Genomic DNA, 12,807 nt, shown 5'->3' on the forward strand with positions numbered 1-12,807 from the left:
TACCTCTATTCTCTCCTCCACCGTACCTCTATTCTCTCCTCCACCGTACCTCTATTCTCTCCTCCACCGTACCTCTATTCTCTCCTCCACCGTACCTCTATTCTCTCCTCTACCGTACCTCTATTCTCTACCGTACCTCTATTCTCTCCTCCACCGTACCTCTATTCTCTACCGTACCTCTATTCTCTTCTCTACCGTACCTCTATTCTCTCCTCTACCGTACCTCTATTCTCTCCTCCACCGTACCTCTATTCTCTACCGTACCTCTATTCTCTCCTCCACTGTACCTCTATTCTCTTCTCTACCGTACCTCTATTCTCTCCTCCACCGTACCTCTATTCTCTCCTCCACCGTACATCTACTCTCTCCTCCACCGTACCTCTACTCTCTCCTCCACCGTACCTCTATTCTCTCTACCGTACCTCTATTCTCTCCTCCACTGTACCTCTACTCTCTCCTCTACTGTACCTCTATTCTCTCTACCGTACCTCTACTCTCTCCTCTACCGTACCTCTACTCTCTCCTCCACCGTACCTCTATTCTCTCTACCGTACCTCTACTCTCTCCTCTACCGTACCTCTACTCTCTCCTCCACCGTACCTCTATTCTCTCTACCGTACCTCTACTCTCTTCTCTACCGTACCTCTATTCTCTCCTCTACTGTACCTCTATTCTCTCCTCCACCACCTCTATTCTCTCCTCTACCGTACCTCTATTCTCTTCTCTACCGTACCTCTATTCTCTCCTCTACCGTACCTCTATTCTCTCCTCTACCGTACCTCTATTCTCTCCTCCACCACCTCTATTCTCTCCTCTACCGTACCTCTATTCTCTCCTCCACCGTACCTCTATTCTCTCCTCCACCGTACCTCTATTCTCTCCTCCACCGTACCTCTATTCTCTCCTCCACCGTACCTCTATTCTCTCCTCTACCGTACCTCTATTCTCTACCGTACCTCTATTCTCTCCTCCACCGTACCTCTATTCTCTACCGTACCTCTATTCTCTTCTCTACCGTACCTCTATTCTCTCCTCTACCGTACCTCTATTCTCTCCTCCACCGTACCTCTATTCTCTACCGTACCTCTATTCTCTCCTCCACTGTACCTCTATTCTCTTCTCTACCGTACCTCTATTCTCTCCTCCACCGTACCTCTATTCTCTCCTCCACCGTACATCTACTCTCTCCTCCACCGTACCTCTACTCTCTCCTCCACCGTACCTCTACTCTCTCCTCCACCGTACCTCTACTCTCTCCTCTACCGTACCTCTACTCTCTCCTCCACTGTACCTCTATTCTCTACCGTACCTCTATTCACTTCTCTACCGTACCTCTATTCTCTCCTCCACTGTACCTCTATTCTCTTCTCTACCGTACCTCTATTCTCTCCTCCACTGTACCTATATTCTCTTCTCTACCGTACCTCTATTCTCTCCTCTACTGTACCTCTATTCTCTTCTCTACCGTACCTCCATTCTCTCCTCCACCGTACCTCTATTCTCTCCTCCACCGTACCTCTATTCTCTCCTCCACCGTACCTCTATTCTCTCCTCCACCGTACCTCTATTCTCTCCTCCACCGTACCTCTATTCTCTCCTCCACCGTACCTCTATTCTCTCCTCTCCACCGTACCTCTATTCTCTCCTCCACCATACCTCTATTCTCTCCTCCACCGTACCTCTATTCTCTCCTCCACCGTACCTCTATTCTCTCCTCCACCGTACCTCTATTCTCTCCTCTCCACCGTACCTCTATTCTCTTCTCGAAGCTGGCTCCCTGGACGATCCTGTGGACGTAGATGCTGGGGATGTGGATGTCCTCCTCCGCGAAGGTTCCCACGTCCACCACCTCCTCCACCTACACAGAGAGACACACACGGAGAGAGAAGAGGGAAGATGAGCTCAGCCCGCCCATATGCCGTCTCTCGCAGTAGTAGTCATTGAGACACACAGAGAGACACACACAGCGAGACACACACAGAGAGACACAAACGGAGAGAAGAGGGAAGATGAGCTCAGCCTGCCCAGACGCCGTCTCTCGCAGTAGCCATTTCACTGCCGCACTACCAAGCGGTTAACCCTTTCACTGCGACAATACACAGAAGGTTAACACTTTGGTAGTGAAAGGGGTAGTCATTGGGATGGAAGAACGTGGAGAGAATATCGCCGGTTAGAATTACTGGACCAGGAAATAGCCTCCATCTAGGCCAACTATGGTAAAAAAGTACAGAGCGAAATGCCAAGGAGATAAGGGAGGTTTTGCTGATAAGGAAAGGGTATTTTAACCCCAACCCCTCCTCCTCCGGGGACCTGCCTAGTCAACGGCATTTATTCCTAAATATTTTTTTTCAAAACTTTGTTTATTGAAGTTTTTTCGTTGCAATATGAGATGAACACAAGGTCAAATTGTACACATATATGCCAGACGTATTGCACATATCGACATATAAGTAGTCAAAATATAGGTCTATTGAATGTAGACAATATACATATTGCACAAAGCTACATATAATTAGTCAAAATATAGGTCTGTTGGATAAACAATATACATATTGCACAAAGCTATGTATAAATAGACAAAATATAGGTCTGTTGAATGTAAATAATATTCATATTGCACATATTAATTCTACAACTCTGTACATACATCTGATTAGCACTATTACTCAGTAGTACCAATTTATATATTTTATACCCAGTTTAATAACCTGTACATTGTATATTACTATTGCACTTTACTGTTAGATGTGCACTCTGGTTAGATGCCCAACTTATCTTCGTTTGTACTGTACTTGTGCTGAATGACGACGATAATAAAAATAATATTCTAATCTAATCTAAAAGGCACGTTATGCGGCTGAGGTGGCTGGTTGTCAGGTTCGCTTCTGGTCAAAATGAAGATGTGTATGTGTTATTTCAGTCTAATGAGACAGTGATGGAAACTGATATTGATCTGAGCTCAACGTGACCACGGTGGAAAGTCTACAATGAGACCCAAGCGCCTGGAAGCTTCTCCTCTTCACTAAAGGTCGGGCGATTCTGATTTTCTTTTATCTTCCCACGATCACGAAAGAGGAATAATCGAGATGAAACTATTATTGTGCCGTGCGCGGCATCACTCTCGTTTTGCCCTGTGTGGTAAACGTAGCGCACACTTCCTTCGCAGCGACTCGCTGTTTGGTTATTTTATCTTCGGTAACTTGTAGAAGATAGCGGTAAACAAAAGGTAAAACAAATCTAGTCGTCGTCGTCATGTGATGTTCTCCAATCAATGAGTAACCACGTTGAATAATCGTGATTTCAATATCGGTCAAAATTATTGTGATTATGATGTTTGCCATAATTGAGCAGCCCTACATTTTACCAGAGAATACTAGGAATGGAGCTCTCTCTCTCCTCTCCTCTGTCTGTCTGTCTCCATATTTGTCTCTCTCTTTCTCTCTCTCTTTATTGTTTTCCCCGCTCTCTCTCTTTATCTTTTTCCCCTCTCTCTCTCTTTATCTTTTTCCCCTCTCTCTTTATGTTTTTTCTCTCTCTCCGTCTGTCTCCATATTTGTCTCTTTCTTTCCCGCTCTCCATTTATCTTGTTCCCCTCTCTCTCTCTTTATCTTTCCTCTCTCTCTCTTTATCTCTTTATCTCTCTCTCTCTCTACTTCTCGAGGAGAAGGGAAGATGATTGCTGGGCCTCTCTCTCTCTCTACTTCTCCAGGAGAAGGGAAGATGATTGCTGTGCCACCATCTCTCTCTATCTTTTCTCTCTCTCTATCTCTCTCTACTTCTTCAGGAAAAGGGAAGATGATTTCTCTCTCTCTCTCCACTTCTTCAGGAGAAGGGAAGATGATTTCTCTCTCTCTCTCTCTCTCTCGTGTACAGGTATGCGGGTCATTGGGGAGGTGAGTGCGTGGGCTTGGTTTCTATTTGTTGCAGACTTTAACATCCTTGTACAGTGAAGCAGGATGTGCATGTTGACAACAAGCCGCTGGCCTTTCTTTCCCCAAGAGTCTCTGAACTCTCCTGGTCCTTCCAACGCTAATCTATGTATCTTTCAGATTCCCGTCGCCATACAGCATATTGTACATGATGCTTGGCTCGTATTTGTATGTGGAGACACTGCAGTTTCCAGCGCTAAACAACAAGAGATAACAGCCTGGCAGCAGGAGCAATGCTTTACTAAGCCTCAAAGAGAGAAAGAGAGAGAGAGGGGAGAGAGAGAGGGGAGATAGAGAGAGAGAGACAGAGAAGGGGGAGAGAGAAAGACATAGGAGATATAGATAGAGAAAGAGAGAGGGATAGATAAATCCTCAAAAAAACGAGGTTAGAGCAAATGGATGGATAAAGAGAGAGCGAGGGGCAAGTAAGAGAAATCTGAGAAGTATACTGGAAGAAAACCGGGAGGGAGAGAGAGAAAGAGCAAACTTCCCTTCTCTTGAAGACTCTTATGGGGGGGGGAAATTACTTGAACACTTGAGAAGAAACCAAATTGACACAAGTCCACAGGGAGAGAGAGAGAGAGAGATTTTGTAGATTTTATAAAAAAAACTAAAATGTTTACTAAAACTACAAATGATGCAACAAACCATTCAAAATAAAAATACTTTACAACTCAACAAAAAAAACAAAAACAAACAAACCCAAAACAAAACAAACAAAAAATCAATTAGGGACAACGATGCTGAAACTGAACCAAATTGTCATTTGAATTTTCCCCCATGGAAAAAAATAACTCTAAATGATCTAAAGTTCTGGGTGCATCAGAGAGAGAGAGACACCGGAGAGGCACTGTAGAAACCATAGTCCTGAGAAGAGCGTCTCTAGCTTCACCTTTCCCCGTGTGGTACAACACATCAGGCCTTTGTGCGTGTCCGACAGACTCCAGTCACAGCCTGTCCCGTGGATAAACAGGGCCGCCTCGTCAGCTGACCTTCCTCCTTCAGCCTTATCATGTATGCTCCTACCGTTCACCAGTTGTATATCACATGGCATCGATGATGTCAGGGGCTGAAAACAGAGCAGGGGGACCGAGATGCACTCTGGACCGACATCCTCATTAGACAGTTTGTTACCCTCGCCACCCCATCCGAGGCCGCCTTTTCCTTCCTGGTTCAGACGCCGCTCCAACATCACCTCCCACTCCCCCGTGCGGAGACTGGCAGCCCCCAGTGACTTCCCATCGAGCAGCCTGATTCGAGAGCTCAAGTCCCTGATGAAACCCATTCCGAACATAGGGTAGAAATTAACCAGCAAAGGCCGCATTGCCATCATCCTCCGAGGCTGAATCTGGAAACCGTTTAGTCCGGCGTAGAACGTGTTGAGCCCCACAGTCATATCTTCCAACCCTTGAACAAGGTAAAGGTGCCGGTAACATAAAAAGACGGCAGAGAAAACATCCCCCATGATGACTCTGATGATAGGTTTGCTGAAGGAGTATGGCGTGGCCTTCCCATCGGGCATGAAAACGATACGCTCCGCTCCTGTCTCTGAATCCTCCATAATCCCAGTCTTTACAAAGTTCCACAAATGTATAAGAGTATACGAGATGGGGGAGCTCCCGTAGCTCACCGCATATCTCGGCGCTATTTCTGCGTCGGGGAAAACCGTGCTCGTCACGGATCTGGGGGAGACGAGTTCGATTCCCGGACCCGCCGTCATTTCTCAGAATGTCTTCCCCTGCTCTACATCCCATTTCAACCTGTTTCTGTCGGTCATGCTTGACCAGAAAAGCGATAAACGCTCAAAAATAAAGTAAAAAAAAAAAAAAAAATAGTATACGAGATGATCAAAAATGTCTCAGCCTCCTGGCCCCGGTAGCGGGACACCTTGAAATGTCCAGCCCTAAGTGACAACACACCAGTCCCGTCAATAAAAAAAAACTCTCATTTAGAAATAAAAACGTAAAACTAAAAAAACAACAAAACTACACTGATTCCACTCCGTCTTCCACCGTACCGAGGCCCCGCAGTACCTCCTCCACCGTACTGGGGCCCCGCAGTACCTTCTGTACAATTTTTCTCATCCTGTATATCTCTGTGTCAGCAAAACGACCATCTCCTTGAAACCTCATATTTTTCCTTGCTGACAAAATAAACAACGCCTTATCTGGAAAGAATTGTGCTATGTCTACCCCCTTCCTGTTCTTTGTCATCCGTAAAAACATTTTCATTGCCTCCAATGAATAGCCCTCATTATCTGAAGTTGCAGATGCATCGCTCTCATATTCCTCATCACCATCAGCGCCCATCTCCGACCATGTACTCTCTTGTGTACTCTGTGTACTGCTGAGTACTTCCGTCACACCTGTCTTCTTAGCTTGAGAGCTTGACAACCCAACTACTTCAATCTTCCTCTTCTGCCTAACAACCTTCATCCCGTCGTCCCCCTCTTCCATGTCAATATCCTCCACTTCCTCCACCCTGACCCCCTCAACTGAGTCCTTTGACCCTGTTCCCTCAACAGTCCCACCCTCCTCTTGCCCATATATCTCATCCCCGCTGATACCAGCCCCTGCACCCTGTCCCTGCAGATCAACTACAGCCACCCCAGGTACACTTGCCACCTCTGTAATCCTTCCTACCACGACCCCCCCCCCTCATTTTCATCCCCTCCATCTGTCCCTTGTACTTCAACAGTCCCACTCTTCTCCTGGCTATCTAACGTGTCCCGGCTGACACAAGCTCCTTCTACCCCCCCCACCCCCCCACCCCCCCACATCTCCATCCCCACCATTCTTTCCTCGTACTGCATCTCCAGCCTTACCTACTCCTTCCATTTCCTTATCACTTCTATCTGGTACAATAACCTTCTCAGAAGTCTCCCCACCACCCCTCTTCCCCTGTCCCCCCCCCCCCCCCCCTCAACCCCTTGATTCACACCCCAAGCTGCTCTTCCTTTCTTCGTTGCACTCTTCCCATCATTTGCCCCCCTGCTTGGCCCCTCCCCAGGGCACGCTTGTCTTTGATGCCCCTCCCTTCCACAACCAAAACAACGCATGTTTTGAGTCGTCGCAAAAAAAATATACTCAAACCCGTCTATTATTACTTTAAAATTAAGATCCAACTCGTCCTCACGTTTGTTCATTATAATGAACGTCTGCCTTCTGTGAGAAACCACATGCTGTAATTCAGGTGCTTTAAACCCCGAAGACATCTTCTTTAAGGGAGATACAATCTTCCCAAACCTGGCGAGTTCCCTTAACACTTTAAGTGCCGAAAACGTGTTTAGGCGTCTTTCCTAGCCATGCTCAAGTTGCCGAGGACGCCCTAACTCGTCTTTAATATCAATATTTCAAAAATCTGTGATCGAAATCATATTTTTCCTCCGCAGCCCTGAGACACAGTGCTCGTCTCCTCTCAACCCTCTAGCGGTTCAAGAGCGCCATCTGGTGGCCGATCGGCAGATCGCCCAACAGGAAGTCACCCTTTGAACCGGTAGTACTCATCCAAATGTGGTCCGGCCACTCTCTATAGCTCCCGCGACTCCATCTTGAAACACTGGATAATAGATTGCTCGCCCTAACTCAATAAACAACGTTATTTGGACGTATATACTATTATACAACCTGGAAATGGATCGGATATTTCTACATCCCATAATAGGAATATTTCAGTTCCACGCTCATCGTCCAGCGGCGCGAGGAAGCCACGGTAAGATTCAGCGTTATTCTCTAACGTCTTCTTTACTAACTGCTATGATGAACATATGACCCACATTAGATGAATGGTATAACGTTGCCCACGGAATTATAAACGCCCCCTCGCCCATCCGGTCAACATCAGATGACGTGTAGTAACTTCTAGAAGTACCTCCAGTTGACATTTTTTATCTGGCACAGATCGCTATCAAACTGTATTTCATCATCAATATAATGCATTTGGAGCTATAAATCACGTTCTGGAGAAAGCTGCAGAAAAAGATAAAAACATACTTTAGACCATATTTTAGTATGAATATGTGAATGAAAAAGTTTAACGTTCATACACCCTGAACAATACATATAGGACATTGAATGGGCCCTAATAATGGCAATCTAGCAATAGAATTTAAAAGGTTATAGCCCTGCAAAGAAGGGGAACTTCTCCATAGACAAATAGAGCTGGCAAGGGATGGTATATCATGAATTTAACCTTCGGCAGTTAAAGTGTTAATATAAGCTCGTCGCCCACCAACGGGGGAACATTTGCCAACGTCACCTTTTTTGCAGGTGTTGTGAGCGGCATCACAGACACAAACGTATGATGTATGACCAACCTGTCCGTTATCAGTTGATTTACTTTAAAGGGGAACTATCTTATAAATGGCCTTTTTGAGTGTTTAGCATTGTTTCCTAGCTATGTGAACTTATATTAATATGATCTATGTCTCTAATTCTCATATTGGCGCATTCTTCCAATTCTCCTCTCACAATATTCACCCTCACTGAACTGAGTCATTTGAAAATGTGATGATTTGTGATGTCAGAAAGACACCGCTGCATGTTAATGGTTAGTGTGGCATCAGGTACAAGATGAGCTGCACACAGTGGTTGGAGGCCAGGCTCAAAACGGCTCGAGATCTTGAGGTAGAAAAATGCTGTTTTTGAGGACTTGATTAGAAATACAAAACAATGAATAAAAAATATATATATATTACAGAGGTGTTCCATACTCACAGGAATTGTGTAAAAGTGCCCAAATAGTGTAAGAAATAGTAAAATAGTTCCCCTTTAATCAAATCATCCACACAAAAAAAAACTCCCCCGTTCATCCTTGCCGCAGATTTAACGGCCGGAGCGCCTACCACTCTCGCAACAGCGAGACTACAGTCCTCCACTGAACACGGAAAAGCCGGCGAGACCTTGAAACCATGTTTCCTGGTCAGCTTCACGAAATCCATGTCACCGCGACAGCACACAGCTGCCCAAGCGAACACTGACAACGCTACCAGCACACCACCAACACACAACCAGTCAAATAAACCACAGTCTAATTCACAATTTGACAAACAACATGAAGATAGAAAAGATAGAAAAGTACTTTCTCAGACTCTCGCACCACAAACGCTTCCACCATACACACGCATGCGCACAGAGAGGGAGAGAGGGAGAGAGGGAGAGAGGGAGAGAGGGAGAGAGAGAGAGAGAGAGAGAGAGAGAACACCAGAGTCATCGTCCCCCTCTCTGGGGAGAATACCATGACAGCATCATTATCCCCATTCATCTTCTTCTTCTACTACCACTATTCCCCATGCTTAAAGGGGAATGCCACTCATTTTAAGAATCCACATAATGCCGTGCCTGTGGGCGTGTAGCTTAATCCCAGCGGAAGAGTCGCAGAACGCTTCCGCATTCTTCGCCGTACGCCAGTACGGTAATGCGCATTTCCTTTTCCTTCGCCCAGGCGAATGAGATCCCCGCTTGGTTCGCCGCTTTGGTTCATATTAATCACATATTAACACGCTTTGGTTCATATTAATCACATATTAACACGCTTTGGTTCATACTAACGCGCCATATTAGCACACATATATACACGCGATGGACGCAGCAGGCGATTATATTAATCACATATTAACACGATTTGGTTCATATTAATCACATATTAACGCTAACGCGCCATATTAGCACACATATATACACGCGATGGACGCAGGCGATCACTGCTACTGTTATTCAGCCGCGCCGAGGTACATGATTGATTGATATGTACTTTACATATTATCCAAACGAGGACAACGCAGCTGTCAACTGTACTTTACATATTATGGAATACATGTATATTATCGCGACGCGATTCACTCGCTGTCAACTGTACTTTACATATTATGGAATACATGTATATTATCGCGACGCGATTCACTCGCTGTCAACTGTACTTTACATATTATCCAAACGAGGACAACGCAGCTGTCAACTGTACTTTACATATTATGGAATACATGTATATTATCGCGACGCGATTCACTCGCAACGCCATAATGTTATTTCCCTGTACATTGTAACGATAACACAACGCAGCTGTCAACTTTATTTTGTAACATTGTTTTTTTGGTCATTCATAAAATTGATTGAATGAAATTGATTGAATGAAAATAACAGATTGCAGAATGGGTACAATACAGTACGGCTCAATACACACAATTGTTAAGGGGATGCAGACCAGAGAAGTGAATTTCCTGTGAAAAAACATTTATTTTTTACAGTACGTTACACACACAAATGCTACATTATGACAAATTTTACAAAGAAAGTATATTTAGATTCAAAGACTATTTTAATAGCTTTCTTTGAATACACGGTTTCTCTCCTGTGACGTACAAATGCATGTACCTCGGCGCGGCTGAATAACAGTAGCAGTGATCGCCTGCTGCGTCCATCGCGTGTATGTGATTAATATGATTAATATGAACCAAAGAATATGAACCAAAGCGTGATTAATATGAACCAAAGCGTGTTAATGTGTCGAACCAAGCGGGGATCTCATGCGCATGCGCGAGCGAGCACCTCGCGGGCACCTCGCGAGCACCTGGGCGAAGGAAAAGGAAATGCGCATTACCGTACTGGCGTGCGGCGAAGAATGCGGAAGCGTTCTGCGACTCTTCCGCTGGGATTAAGCTACACGCTGCCTGTGGCCCTGTGACAGTCAGTTCAGTCAGTATTTGTGAACACACACCGCTCTCTCCTGAAGCTAGAGGTCAGAGAGAAACCCCTCCAGGTCGCAACTGACCACAGGTAACCAGGATTACGTAATCAGATTATGAAAAATAAGTAACTATAATCAGCCCGGATTACATTTGGAAAATGTGTAATTCGGTGGCTGGGTGGCGCAGCGGACTAAGCGCTGGTCACCAACGCGAGAGACACTGGTATCGAATCCGGCTGTCAGCATTGCCTCCGGCTTGGCCGGCCGTCATACTGGCTCAATTGGCAGAGTCAGCGGGAGGGGAGTCGATGGGTGGTAATCTGGACGTTGTAAACAGCGACTCCTACAGGTCGGTCAGGGCGCCTGCACAGCGAGGAAGGGAGATGGTGAGGGTAGTGTGAGCCTCCCACACGTTACACCCCACCAATGAGAGTCCACGCTGGCAGGTGAAAAGAAGTGGCTGGCTGACTCCGCATGTATCGGAGGGGACATGTGATAGTATCTATCAACCCTCCCTAGACCGACCAGTGGGGGGCACATGCGAGCAACGACCAGGAAGGGGAGGGAGGAATTGGCATGACTAAATTGGGATGGGAGAAAAACACAGAAAAACAGGAGGCGAAAAAGTGGATAGAAAAAAGAAATGTGTAATTCGATTAAAATCATCAGCAAAGACAAAAGGAAACCTGTAGACGTTTTACGCCAGAATGTTTTTGTAAGGATCATTTGATTTGATCAACTGTGACTGCTGAATATAATATATTTATAATATATAACATGCAACATTCACAAATATTGATATGATTACAAAAAAATAAGCATTTGTGGAAATTGCAATGTTTGAATTTTGAAGTAATCTAAATCTAAATGCACTCTGTTTAGACTACAACTGTTTTGTAATCCAAAGGATTTACATCACTTATTACAAAAATCGCCACGTAATTCAGTATTCCAATAACCGACTACATCTCAAAGTAATCTGATGCGACTCTGTCGGATTGGCAACACGACTGGGATGTAACAATGGGTGGGACTATTGACTCCCGATGATGGCGTGAGACGTTGGGGTGGTAACGTAACATAATGGGCAGTATTCCCTGGTTAACGAGGCATTGGCGTGGTAACAATGGGCGGTATTGCCCTTTAACTCATTCAGAGCCACGCCCCTTTGACCATATTAGGGCTAACGTGCCAGTAAGGAAGTCAATGGGAGGTCGGGGAAATTTGCGAACGCCTAAACTATATCTTAAATTATGGCTATGGGTCTAAAACACCCCTTGCTTATCAATGACTTGCTTTCAGGCAACATGTACGAAACGGATTGTTTTTTCATTGGTACATTTCCGTTTTATACCGTTTTGAAGAGGAGTATAGTTTGAGATTTTGGAGAATTCCAGAGAAATTCCGCGATAATAGCCCTTTACTGGAATACACAAAACACGTTGTCATTTTTCGGCTGATTTATGAATCGTTTTCAAATAAACGCTAGATTATCGATAGTATATGTGTACTTATGCACGCTAGAGAAGCGGGCTGAAAAATCGATTATCCATGCCGTGGATACGGCTAACGTTACGCACACACACACACACACACACGCTGCGATGGCGGAGAAAATTTGAAAATCTGATTACCCCAAGATTGGTAAAATAGAGTCCTTACCTCACATCAGATGTTCTGCAAAAAGATTAATCCAATTCCTGATCGCCATTCCAAATATTGATCATATTTATTGATCCAACGTTATAGCACCAAAACACATAATCAACGCTGCTCCCAGTGGGGGGACTCAATGCAATAGTATCCAGCTGCATGCCAAAGAAGTAAAACATGGACCGGACTTATTTTTTTGATGCACAGTCCCACCCAATCCAATGATGTGCAATACCATCCGGGAGACGATAGGCGGCGGTATTTGCCCTTTTCGAGCTCAGACCCATTCCCAATGATAACGTCAGGCTGGATGCAGGGCTGTACGTTAACTTTTTTTGCACATAGCACTGGTGCTACAGAGGTTGATAGTTTTGTAGCACAGGCCAAAATCTTGTAGCACAAGTATAAAACGTGTTATATTTGTAACAGTCACAAATGTGCCTATTGTATTTGTGTTATTTAGTTGCAGTGCCATGTTTGGCTGTCATTTAGTATATCGCCATGTGTTATTATTACTATGATACTCTCATATGCTATTTTC

The 12,807-nt window shown here is 45.0% G+C and overlaps 1 protein-coding gene across 1 annotated transcript in view; it reads right to left on the reverse strand.

Annotated features, from left to right (window-relative positions):
- oxct1a (3-oxoacid CoA transferase 1a) overlaps positions 1-12,807 on the reverse strand; it is a 332,821-nt gene that overhangs the window by 155,691 nt on the left and 164,323 nt on the right. Inside the window, exon 8 of the mRNA XM_084322619.1 lies at positions 1,751-1,858. Coding sequence (XP_084178745.1) covers positions 1,751-1,858 — 108 coding nt within the window. The remainder of the gene's footprint in view (positions 1-1,750; positions 1,859-12,807) is intronic.

This window comes from Notolepis coatsorum, assembly GCF_963971535.1.
Source record: "Notolepis coatsorum genome assembly, chromosome: 10".
Lineage (NCBI taxonomy): Eukaryota > Metazoa > Chordata > Actinopteri > Aulopiformes > Paralepididae > Notolepis > Notolepis coatsorum.